This window comes from Oncorhynchus keta, unplaced genomic scaffold, assembly GCF_023373465.1.
Source record: "Oncorhynchus keta strain PuntledgeMale-10-30-2019 unplaced genomic scaffold, Oket_V2 Un_contig_3659_pilon_pilon, whole genome shotgun sequence".
Taxonomy (NCBI): domain Eukaryota; kingdom Metazoa; phylum Chordata; class Actinopteri; order Salmoniformes; family Salmonidae; genus Oncorhynchus; species Oncorhynchus keta.
In genome coordinates this window covers 27,842-53,484 of record NW_026287358.1, presented here as the reverse complement: position 1 = coordinate 53,484, position 25,643 = coordinate 27,842, and the positions used below count along the sequence as shown (strand labels likewise).

At 39.4% G+C, this 25,643-nt stretch overlaps 1 protein-coding gene across 1 annotated transcript in view; it reads right to left on the bottom strand.

Annotated features, from left to right (window-relative positions):
- Positions 1-1,498: 1,498 nt before the first annotated feature.
- The window catches only part of LOC118382242 (carboxypeptidase Z-like), a 50,584-nt gene continuing 26,439 nt past the window's right edge, over positions 1,499-25,643 (bottom strand). The window contains exons 8-9 of the mRNA XM_052508479.1: positions 22,537-22,682; positions 1,499-3,009 (exon numbers count right to left, since the gene is read on the bottom strand). Coding sequence (XP_052364439.1) covers positions 2,737-3,009; positions 22,537-22,682 — 419 coding nt within the window. The 3' untranslated portion in view covers positions 1,499-2,736. The remainder of the gene's footprint in view (positions 3,010-22,536; positions 22,683-25,643) is intronic.

The following is a 25,643-nucleotide window of genomic DNA, read 5'->3' as shown; positions in this document are numbered from 1 at the left end:
GAGGAAGACAGAATGTCTTAATGAAACATAATAGAACACTGAGGAAGACAGAATGTCTTAATGAAACATAATAGAACACTGAGGAAGACAGAATGTCTTAATGAAACATAATAGAACACTGAGGAAGACAGAACTAGAATGTCTTAATGAAACATAATAGAACACTGAGGAAGACAGAACTAGAATGTCTTAATGAAACATAATAGAACACTGAGGAAGACAGAACTAGAATGTCTTAATGAAACACAATAGAACACTGAGGAAGACAGAATGTCTTAATGAAACATAATAGAACACTGAGGAAGACAGAATGTCTTAATGAAACATAATAGAACACTGAGGAAGACAGAATGTCTTAATGAAACATAATAGAACACTGAGGAAGACAGAACTAGAATGTCTTAATGAAACACAATAGAACACTGAGGAAGACAGAATGTCTTAATGAAACATAATAGAACACTGAGGAAGACAGAACTAGAATGTCTTAATGAAACATAATAGAACACTGAGGAAGACAGAACTAGAATGTCTTAATGAAACATAATAGAACACTGAGGAAGACAGAATGTCTTAATGAAACATAATAGAACACTGAGGAAGACAGAATGTCTTAATGAAACATAATAGAACACTGAGGAAGACAGAATGTCTTAATGAAACATAATAGAACACTGAGGAAGACAGAATGTCTTAATGAAACATAATAGAACACTGAGGAAGACAGAACTAGAATGTCTTAATGAAACATAATAGAACACTGAGGAAGACAGAACTAGAATGTCTTAATGAAACATAATAGAACACTGAGGAAGACAGAATGTCTTAATGAAACATAATAGAACACTGAGGAAGACAGAACTAGAATGTCTTAATGAAACACAATAGAACACTGAGGAAGACAGAATGTCTTAATGAAACATAATAGAACACTGAGGAAGACAGAATGTCTCAATGAAACATAATAGAACACTGAGGAAGACAGAATGTATCAATGAAACATAATAGAACACTGAGGAAGACAGAATGTCTTAATGAAACACAATAGAACACTGAGGAAGACAGAATGTCTTAATGAAACATAATAGAACACTGAGGAAGACAGAATGTCTTAAATGAAACATAATAGAACACTGAGGAAGACAGAACTAGAATGTCTTAATGAAACACAATAGAACACTGAGGAAGACAGAATGTCTTAATGAAACATAATAGAACACTGAGGAAGACAGACTAGAATGTCTTAATGAAACATAATAGAACACTGAGGAAGACAGAACTAGAATGTCTTAATGAAACATAATAGAACACTGAGGAAGACAGAATGTCTTAATGAAACATAATAGAACACTGAGGAAGACAGAATAGAATGTCTTAATGAAACATAATAGAACACTGAGGAAGACAGAATGTCTTAATGAAACATAATAGAACACTGAGGAAGACAGAATGTCTTAATGAAACATAATAGAACACTGAGGAAGACAGAATGTGTCTTAATGAAACATAATAGAACACTGAGGAAGACAGAATGTCTTAATGAAACATAATAGAACACTGAGGAAGACAGAATGTCTTAATGAAACACAATAGAACACTGAGGAAGACAGAATGTCTTAATGAAACATAATAGAACACTGAGGAAGACAGAATGTCTTAATGAAACATAATAGAACACTGAGGAAGACAGAATGTCTTAATGAAACATAATAGAACACTGAGGAAGACAGAATGTCTTAATGAAACATAATAGAACACTGAGGAAGACAGAATGTCTTAATGAAACATAATAGAACACTGAGGAAGACAGAATGTCTTAATGAAACATAATAGAACACTGAGGAAGACAGAATGTCTTAATGAAACATAATAGAACACTGAGGAAGACAGAACTAGAATGTCTTAATGAAACATAATAGAACACTGAGGAAGACAGAATGTCTTAATGAAACACAATAGAACACTGAGGAAGACAGAATGTCTTAATGAAACATAATAGAACACCCAATATGTTAATGGGGGCCCAGAATCATTCCTGGTCAGGACACATGATCAGATTCCTGTCCATAGTGGCGGTAGGTGATCCCCTGGTGGACAGGGTACCTGGCCTCTCTACACAGGAAGACTAAACAGAACATAAGGCCTTCTGGTAACATGAGGGGAATGTGATGGGGAACAGAAACCAAACGAAGATTGAGAACCAATTCATGCCTCTACTTGTAGGAGACATTCCACATAGCACCCAATCCCTTTACAGTGCACTACTTTTGACTATATAGGGAACAGGGTGCACTAGGGAACAGGGTGCACTATATAGGGAACAGGGTGCCATTTGGGATGAAATCTACAAATAATTTGTATTTTACCTGACTAGGCAAGTCAGTTTAATAACAAATTCTTATTTTCAATGACGGCCTAGGAACAGTGGGTTAACTGCCTTGTTCAGGGGCAGAATGACAGATTTGTACCTTGTCAGCTCGGGGGTTTGAACTTGCAACCTTTCGGCTACTAGTCCAATGCTCTAACCACTAGGCTATCCTGCCTCTCCTACACTATAACCACTAGGCTACCCTGCCGCCCCACAATGCACTTGGGCTTTGGTCAAATGTAGTGCACCAAATAAGGGAATAGTGTGAGGGAATAAGGGAATAGGGAATAAGGGAATAGTGTGAGGGAATAAGGGAATAGGGAATAAGGGAATAGTGTGCCGTTTCAGTCTTTCTCCTGTCCAGTCTTCTAGTGGTTCCGTAGCAGCCAGGTGGGAGCAGAGACTCCTGCCTGAGTAAAGTAGTTCCACCACCACGGCTTCTCCTGCTCCTCTGCTCCCATCCCCGGTTCCCTGGGTTCCCTCGGTTCCCTGGGTTCCCTCGGTTCCCTGGGTTCCCTGGGTTCTCCCGGCTCGGAGCGGCCGTAGCTCTGGAAGTGGTTGTAAGGGTCGAAGCGCTCATAAGTGTCCAGGGAGGAGCTGAGGAACAGGTGGTAGTCTGGTCCTACTGGCTGAACAGGGACCTGCAGGAGAGGAGAGAAATACATATCTTTAATGAGAGGTAGGGGAGTAGGGAGGAGAGGGGAGAGGGGAGGTTACTCAGGCCCAGAAGCCAGGATATGCATATAATTGGTAGTACTGAATAGAAAATACTTTGAAGTTTCTAAAACTGTTAAAATAACAAGTGATATGGTAGCCGAAAATCAGAAGAAGAACCAACCAGAATATTTTTTTTTGAGATCCCATGCTCTTTCAATGAATAGCAATGGGTCCTATGTGATTCCAGCTCCCAAATTGCAATTCTTATGGCTTCCACTAGATGGCAACATGTTGAAGAAAGAATATGACTTTGAAAAGACAGTCAGCTTTGAAAATCAGTCTTGGGGTCATAAAGAGGACGCGCACCAGCTTATTTTGTTGTCCTATTGAATATACTTCTTTCCGTATGAAATATTATAGTTTATTTACATTTTGAGGGTACCTGAGGAATAAACAGAAACGTAGTTTGACTTGTTTGAACAAAGTTAAGATGTAGTTTTCGCGGGTTTCTATCTTGGCCAGTTGAACGAGTGGATTACTGAAATCGATGGCGCCAACTAAACTGACTTTTTTTGGGATATAAAGAAGGATTTTATCTAACAAAATGACCATTCCTGTTGTAGCTGGGACACTTGGGATTACAAACAGAGGAAGATGTTCAGAAGTAGGTGATTTATTTAATCGCTGTTTGTGATTGAAAAATATGTTGTGGGGCGTCGTCCTCAAACAAAGGCCTCAAACGAATCTGAAAATGCAGTTAGATTAACAAGAATGTCAGCTTTTAACCGATATAAGATACTTGTATGTTCATAAATGTTTAATATTACGATTATTTATTTGAATTACGCACCCTCCGATTTCACCGGATGTTGTTGACAGGAATCTCGCTCAAGGGCCCAGATATCATCATACTATACCTCAGATATCAACATACTATACCTCAGATATCAACATACTATACCTCAGATATCATGACCCTGACATCAACATACTATACCTCAGATATCATCATACTATACCTCAGATATCAACATACTATACCTCAGATATCAACATACTATACCTCAGATATCATGACCCTGACATCAACATACTATACCTCAGATATCATCATAATATACCTCAGATATCAACATACTATACCTCAGATATCAACATACTATACCTCAGATATCAACATACTATACCTCAGATATCATCATAATATACCTCAGATATCAACATACTATACCTCAGATATCAACATACTATACCTCAGATATCAACATACTATACCTCAGATATCAACATACTATACCTCAGATATCAACATACTATACCTCAGATATCAACATACTATACCTCAGATATCAACATACTATACCTCAGATATCAACATACTATACCTCAGATATCATGACCCTGACATCAACATACTATACCTCAGATATCATGACCCTGATATCAACATACTATACCTCAGATATCATCATAATATACCTCAGATATCATGACCCTGATATCAACATAATATACCTCAGATATCAACATAATATACCTCAGATATCAACATACTATACCTCAGATATCATCATAATATACCTCAGATATCATCATAATATACCTCAGATATCATGACCCTGACATCAACATACTATACCTCAGATATCATGACCCTGATATCAACATACTATACCTCAGATATCATGACACTGATATCAACATAATATACCTCAGATATCATGACCCTGATATCAACATACTATACCTCAGATATCATGACCCTGATATCAACATAATATACCTCAGATATCATGACCCTGACATCAACATACTATACCTCAGATATCATGACCCTGACATCAACATACTATACCTCAGATATCATGACCCTGACATCAACATACTATACCTCAGATATCATGACCCTGACATCAACATACTATACCTCAGATATCATGACCCTGATATCAACATACTATACCTCAGATATCATGACCCTGACATCAACATACTATACCTCAGATATCATGACCCTGACATCAACATACTATACCTCAGATATCATGACCCTGATATCAACATACTATACCTCAGATATCATGACCCTGATATCAACATACTATACCTCAGATATCATGACCCTGACATCAACATACTATACCTCAGATATCATGACCCTGATATCAACACCTCAGATATCATGACCCTGATATCAACACCTCAGATATCATGACCCTGATATCAACACCTCAGATATCATGACCCTGATATCAACACCTCAGATATCATGACCCTGATATCAACACCTCAGATATCATGACCCTGATATCAACACCTCAGATATCATGACCCTGATATCAACACCTCAGATATCATGACCCTGACATCAACACCTCAGATATCATGACCCTGATATCAACATAATATACCTCAGATATCATGACCCTGATATCAACACCTCAGATATCATGACCCTGATATCAACACCTCAGATATCATGACCCTGATATCAACATAATATACCTCAGATATCATGACCCTGATATCAACATAATATACCTCAGATATCATGACCCTGATATCAACATACTATACCTCAGATATCATGACCCTGACATCAACATAATATACCTCAGATATCATGACCCTGACATCAACATAATATACCTCTGATATCATGACCCTGACATCAACATACTATACCTCTGATATCATGACCCTGATATCAACATACTATACCTCAGATATCATGACCCTGATATCAACATACTATACCTCAGATATCATGACCCTGACATCAACATACTATACCTCAGATATCATGACCCTGACATCAACATACTATACCTCAGATATCATGACCCTGACATCAACATAATATACCTCAGATATCATGACCCTGACATCAACATACTATACCTCAGATATCATGACCCTGACATCAACATACTATACCTCAGATATCATGACCCTGATATCAACATAATATACCTCAGATATCATGACCCTGACATCAACATACTATACCTCAGATATCATGACCCTGATATCAACATACTATACCTCAGATATCATGACCCTGATATCAACATACTATACCTCAGATATCATGACCCTGACATCAACACCTCAGATATCATGACCCTGATATCAACATACTATACCTCAGATATCATGACCCTGACATAAACATACTATACCTCAGATATCATGACCCTGACATCAACACCTCAGATATCATGACCCTGACATCAACATACTATACCTCAGATATCATGACCCTGATATCAACATAATATACCTCAGATATCATGACCCTGACATCAACATACTATACCTCAGATATCATGACCCTGATATCAACATACTATACCTCAGATATCATGACCCTGATATCAACATACTATACCTCAGATATCATGACCCTGACATCAACACCTCAGATATCATGACCCTGATATCAACATAATATACCTCAGATATCATGACCCTGACATCAACATAATATACCTCAGATATCATGACCCTGACATCAACATAATATACCTCAGATATCATGACCCTGATATCAACATACTATACCTCAGATATCATGACCCTGATATCAACATACTATACCTCAGATATCATGACCCTGACATCAACATAATATACCTCAGATATCATGACCCTGACATCAACATAATATACCTCAGATATCATGACCCTGACATCAACACCTCAGATATCATGACCCTGACATCAACATACTATACCTCAGATATCATGACCCTGACATCAACATACTATACCTCAGATATCATGACCCTGACATCAACATACTATACCTCAGATATCATGACCCTGATATCAACATACTATACCTCAGATATCATGACCCTGATATCAACACCTCAGATATCATGACCCTGACATCAACATAATATACCTCAGATATCATGACCCTGATATCAACATACTATACCTCAGATATCATGACCCTGACATCAACATACTATACCTCAGATATCATGACCCTGACATCAACATACTATACCTCAGATATCATGACCCTGATATCAACATACTATACCTCAGATATCATGACCCTGATATCAACATACTATACCTCAGATATCATGACCCTGATATCAACATACTATACCTCAGATATCATGACCCTGATATCAACATACTATACCTCAGATATCATGACCCTGACATCAACATACTATACCTCAGATATCATGACCCTGATATCAACATACTATACCTCAGATATCATGACCCTGACATCAACATACTATACCTCAGATATCATGACCCTGACATCAACATACTATACCTCAGATATCATGACCCTGACATCAACATAATATACCTCAGATATCATGACCCTGACATCAACATACTATACCTCAGATATCATGACCCTGACATCAACATACTATACCTCAGATATCATGACCCTGACATCAACATACTATACCTCAGATATCATGACCCTGACATCAACATACTATACCTCAGATATCATGACCCTGACATCAACATACTATACCTCAGATATCATGACCCTGATATCAACATACTATACCTCAGATATCATGACCCTGATATCAACATACTATACCTCAGATATCATGACCCTGACATCAACATACTATACCTCAGATATCATGACCCTGATATCAACATACTATACCTCAGATATCATGACCCTGATATCAACATACTATACCTCAGATATCATGACCCTGACATCAACATACTATACCTCAGATATCATGACCCTGACATCAACATACTATACCTCAGATATCATGACCCTGACATCAACATACTATACCTCAGATATCATGACCCTGACATCAACATACTATACCTCAGATATCATGACCCTGATATCAACATACTATACCTCAGATATCATGACCCTGACATCAACATACTATACCTCAGATATCATGACCCTGATATCAACATACTATACCTCAGATATCATGACCCTGATATCAACATACTATACCTCAGATATCATGACCCTGATATCAACATACTATACCTCAGATATCATGACCCTGATATCAACATACTATACCTCAGATATCATGACCCTGATATCAACATACCCTCAGATATCATGACCCTGATATCAACATACTATACCTCAGATATCATGACCCTGATATCATACATACCTCAGATATCATGACCCTGATATCAACATACCTACCTCAGATATCATGACCCTGACATCAACATACCTACAGATATCATGACCCTGATATCAACATAATATACCTCAGATATCATGACCCTGATATCATACATACAGATATCATGACCCTGATATCAACACCTCAGATATCATGACCCTGATATCAACACCTCAGATATCATGACCCTGATATCAACATAATATACCTCAGATATCATGACCCTGACATCAACATAATATACCTCAGATATCATGACCCTGATATCAACATACTATACCTCAGATATCATGACCCTGACATCAACATAATATACCTCAGATATCATGACCCTGACATCAACATAATATACCTCAGATATCATGACCCTGACATCAACACCTCAGATATCATGACCCTGACATCAACATACTATACCTCAGATATCATGACCCTGACATCAACATACTATACCTCAGATATCATGACCCTGACATCAACATACTATACCACAGATATCATGACCCTGACATCAACATACTATACCTCAGATATCATGACCCTGATATCAACATACTATACCTCAGATATCATGACCCTGATATCAACACCTCAGATATCATGACCCTGACATCAACATAATATACCTCAGATATCAACATACTACCCTGATATCAACATACTATACCTCAGATATCATGACCCTGACATCAACATACTATACCTATGACCCTGACATCAACATACTATACCTCAGATATCATGACCCTGATATCAACATACTATACCTCAGATATCATGACCCTGATATCAACATACTATACCTCAGATATCATGACCCTGATATCAACATACTATACCTCAGATATCATGACCCTGATATCAACATACTATACCTCAGATATCATGACCCTGATATCAACATACTATACCTCAGATATCATGACCCTGATATCAACATACTATACTATACCTGACATCAACATACTATACCTCAGATATCATGACCCTGACATCAACATACTATACCTCAGATATCATGACCCTGACATCAACATAATATACCTCAGATATCATGACCCTGATATCAACATACTATACCTCAGATATCATGACCCTGATATCAACATACTATACCTCAGATATCATGACCCTGATATCAACATACTATACCTCAGATATCATGACCCTGATATCAACATACTATACCTCAGATATCATGACCCTGACATCAACATACTATACCTCAGATATCATGACCCTGATATCAACATACTATACCTCAGATATCATGACCCTGACATCAACATACTATACCTCAGATATCATGACCCTGATATCAACACCTCAGATATCATGACCCTGACATCAACATACTATACCTCAGATATCATGACCCTGATATCAACATACTATACCTCAGATATCATGACCCTGACATCAACATACTATACCTCAGATATCATGACCCTGACATCAACATACTATACCTCAGATATCATGACCCTGATAACATACTATACCTCAGATATCATGACCCTGATATCAACATACTATACCTCAGATATCATGACCCTGATATCAACATACTATACCTCAGATATCATGACCCTGATATCAACATACATACCTCAGATATCATGACCCTGATATCAACATACTATACCTCAGATATCATGACCCTGATATCAACATACTATACCTCAGATATCATGACCCTGATATCAACATACTACCTCAGATATCATGACCCTGATATCAACATAATATACCTCAGATATCATGACCCTGATATCAACATACTATACCTCAGATATCATGACCCTGACATCAACACCTCCTCAGATATCATGACCCTGATATCAACATAATATACCTCAGATATCATGACCCTGATATCAACATACTATACCTCAGATATCATGACCCTGATATCAACATACTATACCTCAGATATCATGACCCTGATATCAACATACCCTCAGATATCATGACCCTGACATCAACATACTATACCTCAGATATCATGACCCTGATATCAACATACTATACCTCAGATATCATGACCCTGACATCAACATACTATACCTCAGATATCATGACCCTGACATCAACATAATATACCTCAGATATCATGACCCTGATATCAACATACTATACCTATCATGACCCTGATATCAACATACCCTCAGATATCATGACCCTGATCAACATACTATACCTCAGATATCATGACCCTGATATCAACATACTATACCTCAGATATCATGACCCTGATATCAACATACTATACCTCAGATATCATGACCCTGATATCAACATACTATACCTCAGATATCATGACCCTGATATCAACATACTATACCTCAGATATCATGACCCTGACATCAACATACTATACCTCAGATATCATGACCCTGACATCAACATACTATACCTCAGATATCATGACCCTGACATCAACATAATATACCTCAGATATCATGACCCTGACATCAACATACTATACCTCAGATATCATGACCCTGACATCAACATACTATACCTCAGATATCATGACCCTGATATCAACATAATATACCTCAGATATCATGACCCTGACATCAACATACTATACCTCAGATATCATGACCCTGATATCAACATACTATACCTCAGATATCATGACCTGATATCAACATACTATACCTCAGATATCATGACCCTGACATCAACATACTATACCTCAGATATCATGACCCTGACATCAACATACTATACCTCAGATATCATGACCCTGACATCAACATACTATACCTCAGATATCATGACCCTGACATCAACATACTATACCTCAGATATCATGACCCTGATATCAACATACTATACCTCAGATATCATGACCCTGATATCAACATAATATACCTCAGATATCATGACCCTGACATCAACATACTATACCTCAGATATCATGACCCTGATATCAACATACTATACCTCAGATATCATGACCCTGATATCAACATACTATACCTCAGATATCATGACCCTGACATCAACATACTATACCTCAGATATCATGACCCTGATATCAACATACTATACCTCAGATATCATGACCCTGACATCAACATACTATACCTCAGATATCATGACCCTGACATCAACATACTATACCTCAGATATCATGACCCTGACATCAACATAATATACCTCAGATATCATGACCCTGACATCAACATACTATACCTCAGATATCATGACCCTGACATCAACATAATATACCTCAGATATCATGACCCTGATATCAACATACTATACCTCAGATATCATGACCCTGATATCAACATACTATACCTCAGATATCATGACCCTGACATCAACATAATATACCTCAGATATCATGACCCTGACATCAACATAATATACCTCAGATATCATGACCCTGACATCAACACCTCAGATATCATGACCCTGACATCAACATACTATACCTCAGATATCATGACCCTGACATCAACATACTATACCTCAGATATCATGACCCTGATATCAACACCTCAGATATCATGACCCTGACATCAACATAATATACCTCAGATATCATGACCCTGATATCAACATACTATACCTCAGATATCATGACCCTGACATCAACATACTATACCTCAGATATCATGACCCTGACATCAACATACTATACCTCAGATATCATGACCCTGATATCAACATACTATACCTCAGATATCATGACCCTGATATCAACATACTATACCTCAGATATCATGACCCTGATATCAACATACTATACCTCAGATATCATGACCCTGATATCAACATACTATACCTCAGATATCATGACCCTGACATCAACATACTATACCTCAGATATCATGACCCTGATATCAACATACTATACCTCAGATATCATGACCCTGACATCAACATACTATACCTCAGATATCATGACCCTGACATCAACATACTATACCTCAGATATCATGACCCTGACATCAACATACTATACCTCAGATATCATGACCCTGACATCAACATACTATACCTCAGATATCATGACCCTGACATCAACATACTATACCTCAGATATCATGACCCTGACATCAACATACTATACCTCAGATATCATGACCCTGACATCAACATACTATACCTCAGATATCATGACCCTGATATCAACATACTATACCTCAGATATCATGACCCTGATATCAACATACTATACCTCAGATATCATGACCCTGACATCAACATACTATACCTCAGATATCATGACCCTGATATCAACATACTATACCTCAGATATCATGACCCTGATATCAACATACTATACCTCAGATATCATGACCCTGATATCAACATACTATACCTCAGATATCATGACCCTGATATCAACATACTATACCTCAGATATCATGACCCTGACATCAACATATATACCTGATATCATGACCCTGATATCAACATACTATACCTCAGATATCATGACCCTGATAACATACCCTCAGATATCATGACCCTGACATCAACATACTATACCTCAGATATCATGACCCTGACATCAACATACTATACCTCAGATATCATGACCCTGACATCAACATACTATACCTCAGATATCATGACCCTGACATCAACATACTATACCTCAGATATCATGACCCTGACATCAACATACTATACCTCAGATATCATGACCCAACATAATATGATATCAACATACTATACCTCAGATATCATGACCCTGATATCAACATACTATACCTCAGATATCATGACCCTGACATCAACATAATATACCTCAGATATCATGACCCTGATATCAACATAATATACCTCAGATATCATGACCCTGACATCAACATAATATACCTCAGATATCATGACCCTGATATCAACATACTATACCTCAGATATCATGACCCTGATATCAACATAATATACCTCAGATATCATGACCCTGACATCAACATACTATACCTCAGATATCATGACCCTGATATCAACATAATATACCTCAGATATCATGACCCTGACATCAACATACTATACCTCAGATATCATGACCCTGACATCAACATAATATACCTCAGATATCATGACCCTGACATCAACATAATATACCTCAGATATCATGACCCTGATATCAACATAATATACCTCAGATATCATGACCCTGATATCAACATACTATACCTCAGATATCATGACCCTGACATCAACATACTATACCTCAGATATCATGACCCTGACATCAACATACTATACCTCAGATATCATGACCCTGACATCAACATACTATACCTCAGATATCATGACCCTGATATCAACATACTATACCTCAGATATCATGACCCTGACATCAACATACTATACCTCAGATATCATGACCCTGACATCAACATACTATACCTCAGATATCATGACCCTGACATCAACATAATATACCTCAGATATCATGACCCTGACATCAACATAATATACCTCAGATATCATGACCCTGACATCAACATACTATACCTCAGATATCATGACCCTGACATCAACACCTCAGATATCATGACCCTGACATCAACATAATATACCTCAGATATCATGACCCTGATATCAACACCTCAGATATCATGACCCTGATATCAACATAATATACCTCAGATATCATGACCCTGACATCAACACCTCAGATATCATGACCCTGACATCAACATACTATACCTCAGATATCATGACCCTGACATCAACACCTCAGATATCATGACCCTGACATCAACATAATATACCTCAGATATCATGACCCTGACATCAACATACTATACCTCAGATATCATGACCCTGACATCAACATACTATACCTCAGATATCATGACCCTGACATCAACATACTATACCTCAGATATCATGACCCTGACATCAACATACTATACCTCAGATATCATGACCCTGACATCAACATACTATACCTCAGATATCATGACCCTGACATCAACATACTATACCTCAGATATCATGACCCTGACATCAACATACTATACCTCAGATATCATGACCCTGACATCAACATAATATACCTCAGATATCATGACCCTGATATCAACATACTATACCTCAGATATCATGACCCTGACATCAACATACTATACCTCAGATATCATGACCCTGACATCAACATACTATACCTCAGATATCATGACCCTGATATCAACATACTATACCTCAGATATCATGACCCTGACATCAACATACTATACCTCAGATATCATGACCCTGATATCAACATACTATACCTCAGATATCATGACCCTGACATCAACATACTATACCTCAGATATCATGACCCTGACATCAACATAATATACCTCAGATATCATGACCCTGACATCAACATACTATACCTCAGATATCATGACCCTGACATCAACATAATATACCTCAGATATCATGACCCTGACATCAACACCTCAGATATCATGACCCTGACATCAACATACTATACCTCAGATATCATGACCCTGACATCAACATACTATACCTCAGATATCATGACCCTGACATCAACATACTATACCTCAGATATCATGACCCTGACATCAACATAATATACCTCAGATATCATGACCCTGACATCAACATAATATACCTCAGATATCATGACCCTGATATCAACATACTATACCTCAGATATCATGACCCTGACATCAACATACTATACCTCAGATATCATGACCCTGATATCAACATACTATACCTCAGATATCATGACCCTGACATCAACATACTATACCTCAGATATCATGACCCTGATATCAACATACTATACCTCAGATATCATGACCCTGACATCAACATAATATACCTCAGATATCATGACCCTGACATCAACATACTATACCTCAGATATCATGACCCTGACATCAACATAATATACCTCAGATATCATGACCCTGACATCAACATAATATACCTCAGATATCATGACCCTGACAACATCAACATACCCTGATATCAACATACTCCTCAGATATCATGACCCTGACATCAACATACTATACCTCAGATATCATGACCCTGACATCAACATACTATACCTCAGATATCATGACCCTGACATCAACATACTATACCTCAGATATCATGACCCTGACATCAACATACTATACCTCAGATATCATGACCCTGACATCAACATAATATACCTCAGATATCATGACCCTGATATCAACATACTATACCTCAGATATCATGACCCTGACATCAACATACTATACCTCAGATATCATGACCTGACATCAACATACTATACCTCAGATATCATGACCCTGATATCAACATACTATACCTCAGATATCATGACCCTGATATCAACATACTATACCTCAGATATCATGACCCTGACATCAACATACTATACCTCAGATATCATGACCCTGACATCAACATAATATACCTCAGATATCATGACCCTGACATCAACATACTATACCTCAGATATCATGACCCTGACATCAACATACTATACCTCAGATATCATGACCCTGACATCAACATACTATACCTCAGATATCATGACCCTGACATCAACATACTATACCTCAGATATCATGACCCTGATATCAACATACTATACCTCAGATATCATGACCCTGACATCAACATAATATACCTCAGATATCATGACCCTGATATCAACATACTATACCTCAGATATCATGACCCTGACATCAACATAATATACCTCAGATATCATGACCCTGACATCAACATACTATACCTCAGATATCATGACCCTGATATCAACATACTATACCTCAGATATCATGACCCTGACATCAACATACTATACCTCAGATATCATGACCCTGATATCAACATACTATACCTCAGATATCATGACCCTGATATCAACATACTATACCTCAGATATCATGACCATACTATACCTGACATCAACATATCAACATATACCTCAGATATCATGACCCTGATATCAACATACTATACCTCAGATATCATGACCCTGATATCAACATACTATACCTCAGATATCATGACCCTGACATCAACATACTATACCTCAGATATCATGACCCTGACATCAACATAATATACCTCAGATATCATGACCCTGATATCAACATACTATACCTCAGATATCATGACCCTGACATCAACATAATATACCTCAGATATCATGACCCTGATATCAACATACTATACCTCAGATATCATGACCCTGATATCAACATAATATACCTCAGATATCATGACCCTGACATCAACATAATATACCTCAGATATCATGACCCTGATATCAACATACTATACCTCAGATATCATGACCCTGATATCAACATAATATACCTCAGATATCATGACCCTGACATCAACATACTATACCTCAGATATCATGACCCTGACATCAACATACTATACCTCAGATATCATGACCCTGATATCAACATAATATACCTCAGATATCATGACCCTGATATCAACATACTATACCTCAGATATCATGACCCTGATATCAACATACTATACCTCAGATATCATGACCCTGACATCAACATACTATACCTCAGATATCATGACCCTGACATCAACATACTATACCTCAGATATCATGACCCTGACATCAACATACTATACCTCAGATATCATGACCCTGATATCAACATACTATACCTCAGATATCATGACCCTGACATCAACATACTATACCTCAGATATCATGACCCTGATATCAACATAATATACCTCAGATATCATGACCCTGATATCAACATACTATACCTCAGATATCATGACCCTGACATCAACATACTATACCTCAGATATCATGACCCTGATATCAACATACTATACCTCAGATATCATGACCCTGATATCAACATAATATACCTCAGATATCATGACCCTGACATCAACATAATATACCTCAGATATCATGACCCTGATATCAACATACTATACCTCAGATATCATGACCCTGATATCAACATACTATACCTCAGATATCATGACCCAACATACTGACATCAACAACATACTATACCTCAGATATCATGACCCTGATATCAACATAATATACCTCAGATATCATGACCCTGATATCAACATACTATACCTCAGATATCATGACCCTGATATCAACATACTATACCTCAGATATCATGACCCTGATATCAACATAATATACCTCAGATATCATGACCCTGATATCAACATACTATACCTCAGATATCATGACCCTGACATCAACATACTATACTCAGATATCATGACCCTGACATCAACATAATATACCTCAGATATCATGACCCTGATATCAACATACTATACCTCAGATATCATGACCCTGACATCAACATACTATACCTCAGATATCATGACCCTGACATCAACATACTATACCTCAGATATCATGACCCTGATATCAACATACTATACCTCAGATATCATGACCCTGATATCAACATACTATACCTCAGATATCATGACCCTGATCAACATAGATACCTCATATCATGACCCTGACATCAACATACTATACCTCAGATATCATGACCCTGACATCAACATACTATACCTCAGATATCATGACCCTGATATCAACATACTATACCTCAGATATCATGACCCTGACATCAACATACTATACCTCAGATATCATGACCCTGACATCAACATACTATACCTCAGATATCATGACCCTGATATCAACATACTATACCTCAGATATCATGACCCTGACATCAACATACTATACCTCAGATATCATGACCCTGACATCAACATACTATACCTCAGATATCATGACCCTGATATCAACATACTATACCTCAGATATCATGACCCTGATATCAACATACTATACCTCAGATATCATGACCTCAGATATCAACATACTCATACCTCAGATATCATGACCCTGATATCAACATACTATACCTCAGATATCATGACCTGATATCAACATACTATACCTCAGATATCATGACCCTGATATCAACATACTATACCTCAGATATCATGACCCTGATATCAACATACTATACCTCAGATATCATGACCCTGACATCAACATACTATACCTCAGATATCATGACCCTGATATCAACATACTATACCTCAGATATCATGACCCTGATATCAACATACTATACCTCAGATATCATGACCCTGACATCAACACCTCAGATATCATGACCCTGACATCAACATACTATACCTCAGATATCATGACCCTGACATCAACATACTATACCTCAGATATCATGACCCTGACATCAACATAATATACCTCAGATATCATGACCCTGACATCAACATAATATACCTCAGATATCATGACCCTGACATCAACATACTATACCTCAGATATCATGACCCTGACATCAACATACTATACCTCAGATATCATGACCCTGACATCAACATACTATACCTCAGATATCATGACCCTGACATCAACATACTATACCTCAGATATCATGACCCTGACATCAACATACTATACCTCAGATATCATGACCCTGACATCAACATAATATACCTCAGATATCATGACCCTGACATCAACATACTATACCTCAGATATCATGACCCTGACATCAACATACTATACCTCAGATATCATGACCCTGACATCAACATACTATACCTCAGATATCATGACCCTGACATCAACATAATATACCTCAGATATCATGACCCTGACATCAACATACTATACCTCAGATATCATGACCCTGACATCAACATACTATACCTCAGATATCATGACCCTGACATCAACATACTATACCTCAGATATCATGACCCTGATATCAACATACTATACCTCAGATATCATGACCCTGACATCAACATACTATACCTCAGATATCATGACCCTGACATCAACATACTATACCTCAGATATCATGACCCTGACATCAACATACTATACCTCAGATATCATGACCCTGATATCAACATAATATACCTCAGATATCATGACCCTGACATCAACATACTATACCTCAGATATCATGACCCTGACATCAACATAATATACCTCAGATATCATGACCCTGACATCAACATACTATACCTCAGATATCATGACCCTGACATCAACATACTATACCTCAGATATCATGACCCTGACATCAACATACTATACCTCAGATATCATGACCCTGACATCAACATACTATACCTCAGATATCATGACCCTGACATCAACATAATATACCTCAGATATCATGACCCTGACATCAACATAATATACCTCAGATATCATGACCCTGATATCAACATACTATACCTCAGATATCATGACCCTGACATCAACATACTATACCTCAGATATCATGACCCTGACATCAACACCTCAGATATCATGACCCTGACATCAACATACTATACCTCAGATATCATGACCCTGATATCAACACCTCAGATATCATGACCCTGACATCAACATACTATACCTCAGATATCATGACCCTGACATCAACACCTCAGATATCATGACCCTGACATCAACATAATATACCTCAGATATCATGACCCTGACATCAACATACTATACCTCAGATATCATGACCCTGACATCAACATACTATACCTCAGATATCATGACCCTGACATCAACATACTATACCTCAGATATCATGACCCTGACATCAACATAATATACCTCAGATATCATGACCCTGACATCAACATACTATACCTCAGATATCATGACCCTGACATCAACATACTATACCTCAGATATCATGACCCTGACATCAACATAATATACCTCAGATATCATGACCCTGATATCAACATACTATACCTCAGATATCATGACCCTGACATCAACATACTATACCTCAGATATCATGACCCTGACATCAACATACTATACCTCAGATATCATGACCCTGACATCAACATACTATACCTCAGATATCATGACCCTGACATCAACATACTATACCTCAGATATCATGACCCTGACATCAACATACTATACCTCAGATATCATGACCCTGATATCAACATAATATACCTCAGATATCATGACCCTGACATCAACATACTATACCTCAGATATCATGACCCTGATATCAACATACTATACCTCAGATATCATGACCCTGATATCAACATACTATACCTCAGATATCATGACCCTGACATCAACATAATATACCTCAGATATCATGACCCTGACATCAACATACTATACCTCAGATATCATGACCCTGACATCAACATACTATACCTCAGATATCATGACCCTGACATCAACATACTATACCTCAGATATCATGACCCTGATATCAACATACTATACCTCAGATATCATGACCCTGACATCAACATACTATACCTCAGATATCATGACCCTGACATCAACATAATATACCTCAGATATCATGACCCTGACATCAACATAATATACCTCAGATATCATGACCCTGACATCAACATAATATACCTCAGATATCATGACCCTGATATCAACATACTATACCTCAGATATCATGACCCTGACATCAACATACTATACCTCAGATATCATGACCCTGATATCAACATACTATACCTCAGATATCATGACCCTGACATCAACATACTATACCTCAGATATCATGACCCTGATATCAACATACTATACCTCAGATATCATGACCCTGACATCAACATACTATACCTCAGATATCATGACCCTGATATCAACATACTATACCTCAGATATCATGACCCTGACATCAACATACTATACCTCAGATATCATGACCCTGACATCAACATACTATACCTCAGATATCATGACCCTGATATCAACATACTATACCTCAGATATCATGACCCTGACATCAACATACTATACCTCAGATATCATGACCCTGATATCAACATAATATACCTCAGATATCATGACCCTGATATCAACATACTATACCTCAGATATCATGACCCTGACATCAACATACTCCTACTATACCTCTGATATCATGACCCTGATATCAACATAATATACCTCAGATATCATGACCCTGATATCAACATAATATACCTCAGATATCATGACCCTGATATCAACATACTATACCTCAGATATCATGACCCTGACATCAACATAGATATCATATACCTCAGATATCATGACCCTGATATCAACATACTATACCTCAGATATCATGACCCTGATATCAACATACTATACCTCAGATATCATGACCCTGACATCAACATAATATACCTCAGATATCATGACCCTGATATCAACATAATATACCTCAGATATCATGACCCTGATATCAACATACTATACCTCAGATATCATGACCCTGACATCAACACTATACCTCAGATATCATGACCCTGATATCAACATCAACATAATATACCTCAGATATCATGACCCTGATATCAACATACTATACCTCAGATATCATGACCCTGACATCAACACCTCAGATATCATGACCCTGACATCAACATAATATACCTCAGATATCATGACCCTGATATCAACATACTATACCTCAGATATCATGACCCTGACATCAACATACTATACCTCAGATATCATGACCCTGACATCAACATACTATACCTCAGATATCATGACCCTGATATCAACATAATATACCTCAGATATCATGACCCTGACATCAACATACTATACCTCAGATATCATGACATCAACACCTCAGATATCATGACCCTAACATCAACACCTCAGATATCATGACCCTGACATCAACATACTATACCTCAGATATCATGACCCTGATATCAACATACTATACCTCAGATATCATGACCCTGACATCAACATACTATACCTCAGATATCATGACCCTGACATCAACATACTATACCTCAGATATCATGACCCTGACATCAACATACTATACCTCAGATATCATGACCCTGATATCAACATACTATACCTCAGATATCATGACCCTGATATCAACATACTATACCTCAGATATCATGACCCTGACATCAACATACTATACCTCAGATATCATGACCCTGACATCAACATACTATACCTCAGATATCATGACCCTGATATCAACACCTCAGATATCATGACCCTGATATCAACACCTCAGATATCATGACCCTGACATCAACATACTATACCTCAGATATCATGACCCTGACATCAACATACTATACCTATCAGATATCATGACCCTGACATCAACATACTATACCTCAGATATCATGACCCTATCATGACCCTGACATCAACACCTCAGATATCATGACCCTGACATCAACACCTCAGATATCATGACCCTGACATCAACATAATATACATATAAATATATATATAAATAACTTCGCAAGTACCTTTTTGAGCACGAAGTCGACCCGCCCAGCTTTTTCCATGTGAGCAGGCAGGTAAATTCTCTTGCTGACTTTGGAGTAACCTTTAGCTGATGCTGTTATGATGTGTGTTCCTGAGTTCATTAACCTCCAGTAATCACCTTCCTCCGCTATAGAGGGAGGGAGGAGGGAGACAGGGAGACAGGGAGGGAGGGAGGGGACAGGGAAGGAGACAGGGAGGGAGGGAGGGAGACAGGGAGGGAGGGGACAGGGAAGGAGACAGGGAGGGAGGGATGGATGGAGGGAGACAGGGAGGAGACAGGGAGGGAGGGGACAGGGAAGGAGACAGGGAGGGAGGGAGACAGGGAATAACAAAGTACTTTTGAGTTTTTGAGGACAGGGAAGGAGACAGGGAGGGAGGGGACAGGGAAGGAGACAGGGATGGAGGGATGGAGACAGGGATGGAGGGAGGGAGACAGGGGGAGGGAGGGAGGGAGGAGACAGGGAGGAGGGAGGGACAGGGAAGGAGACAGGGAGGGAGGGAGTGGACAGGGAAGGAGACAGGGAGGGAGGGAGGGACAGGGAAGGAGACAGGGAGGGAGGGAGGGACAGGGAAGGAGACAGGGAGGGAGGGAGGGAAGGAGACAGGGAGGGAGGGAGGGGACAGGGAAGGAGACAGGGAGGGAGGGGGGACAGGGAAGGAGACAGGGAGGGAGGGGACAGGGAAGGAGACAGGGAGGGAGGGAGGGAAGGAGACAGGGAGGGAGGGAGGGGACAGGGAAGGAGACAGGGAGGGAGGGAGTGGACAGGGAAGGAGACAGGGAGGGAGGGAGGGACAGGGAAGGAGACAGGGAGGGAGGGGTGGACAGGGAAGGAGACAGGGAGGAGGGAGTGGACAGGGAAGGAGACAGGGAGGGAGGGAGAGAGAGATATCAAATACAAATCTTAGAATCAGCTATTATAGACTGCCAGAACCCACTGGATTCTCAGGGAATTACCCACTGGTTTCTCCAATTACATTAAACACTACCTGAACCCACTGGGATTCTCTAATTACATTAAACGCTACCTGAACCCACTGGATTCTCTAATTACATTAAACACTACCTTGGAATTACATTAAACGAACTACAGGATTCTCTAATTACATTGAACACTACCTGAACCCACTGGATTCTCTAATTACATTAAACGCTACCTGAACCCACTGGATTCTCTAACTACATTGAATGAACTACAGGACAAATTCCAAACCGTCCAACCCAAACGGGCCTGTGGTGTTGATGGTATCCTCAATTAAACAATGAAATATACACACAGCAAATTCCAATTGGCTATACTTAAACTCTTTAACATCATCCATAGCTCTGGCATCTTCCCCAGTATTTTGAACCTGGGGCGGCAGGGTAGCCTAGTGGTTAGAGCTTTGTACTAGTAACCGAAAGGTTTCATGTTCAAATCCCCGAGCTGACAAGGTTCTGCCCCTGAACAGGCAGTTAACCCACTGTTCCTAGGTAGGCCGTCATTGAAAATAACAATTGGTTCTTAACTGACTTGCCTGGTTAAATAAAGGTTAAATAAAAAAACAAGGACTGATCACCCCAATCCACAAAAGTGGAGATAAATTTGACCCGAATAACTACCGTGGAATATACAGCAACCTTGGGAAAATCCTCTGCATTATCATTAACAGCAGACTCATACATTTCCTCAGTGAAAACAATGTAATGAGCAAATGTCAAATTACCGAACATTGTATACAGACATAATGTGACATTTGAAATGTTTTAATTATTTTGGAACTTCTGTGAGTGTAATGTTTACTGTTTATTTCACTTGCTTTGGCAATGTTAACACGTTTCCCATGAAAATAAAGACCCTTGAATTGAATTGAATTGAGAGAGAGAGACAGAAAGAGAGAGGAAGATAGGAGGGGGAATGGGATGAAGAGGGGGAGGGAGGGGAAAAGAGACGTGGAAGGAAGGAGACAGGGAAGGAGGGAGACAGGGAAGGAGGGAGACAGGGAAGGAGGGAGACAGGGAAGGAGGGAGACAGGGAAGGAGGGAGACAGGGAAGGAGGGAGACAGGGAAGGAGGGAGACAGGGAAGGAGGGAGACAGGAAGGAGGGAGACAGAGAAGGAGGGAGACAGAGAAGGAGGGAGACAGGGAAGGAGGGAGACAGGGAAGGAGGGAGACAGGGAAGGAGGGAGACAGGGAAGGAGGGAGACAGGGAAGGAGGGAGACAGAGGAAGGAGGGAGACAGAGAAGGAGGGAGACAGGGAAGGAGGGAGACAGGGAAGGAGGGAGACAGGGAAGGAGGGAGACAGAGAAGGAGGGAGACAGAGAAGGAGGGAGACAGAGAAGGAGGGAGACAGAGAAGGAGGGAGACAGAGAAGGAGGGAGACAGAGAAGGAGGGAGACAGAGAAGGAGGGAGACAGAGAAGGAGGGAGACAGAGAAGGAGGGAGACAGGGAAGGAGGGAGACAGGGAAGGAGGGAGACAGGGAAGGAGGGAGACAGGGAAGGAGGGAGACAGGGAAGGAGGGAGACAGGGAAGGAGGGAGACAGGGAAGGAGGGAGACAGAGAAGGAGGGAGACAGAGGAAGGAGGGAGACAGAGAAGGAGGGAGACAGGGAAGGAGGGAGACAGAGAAGGAGGGAGACAGGGAAGGAGGGAGACAGGGAAGGAGGGAGACAGGGAAGGAGGGAGACAGGAAGGAGGGAGACAGGGAAGGAGGTAGACAGGGAAGGAGGTAGACAGGGAAGGAGGGAGACAGGGAAGGAGGGAGACAGGGAAGGAGGGAGACAGGGAAGGAGGGAGACAGAAGGAGGGAGACAGGGAAGGAGGGAGACAGGGAAGGAGTTAGACAGGGAAGGAGTTAGACAGGGAAGGAGGGAGACAGGGAAGGAGGGAGACAGGGAAGGAGGGAGACAGGGAAGGAGGGAGACAGGGAAGGAGGGAGACAGGGAAGGAGTTAGACAGAGAAGGAGGGAGACAGGGAAGGAGGGAGACAGGGAAGGAGGGAGACAGGGAAGGAGGGAGACAGAGAAGGAGGGAGACAGGGAAGGAGGGAGACAGAGAAGGAGTTAGACAGGGAAGGAGTTAGACAGAGAAGGAGGGAGACAGAGAAGG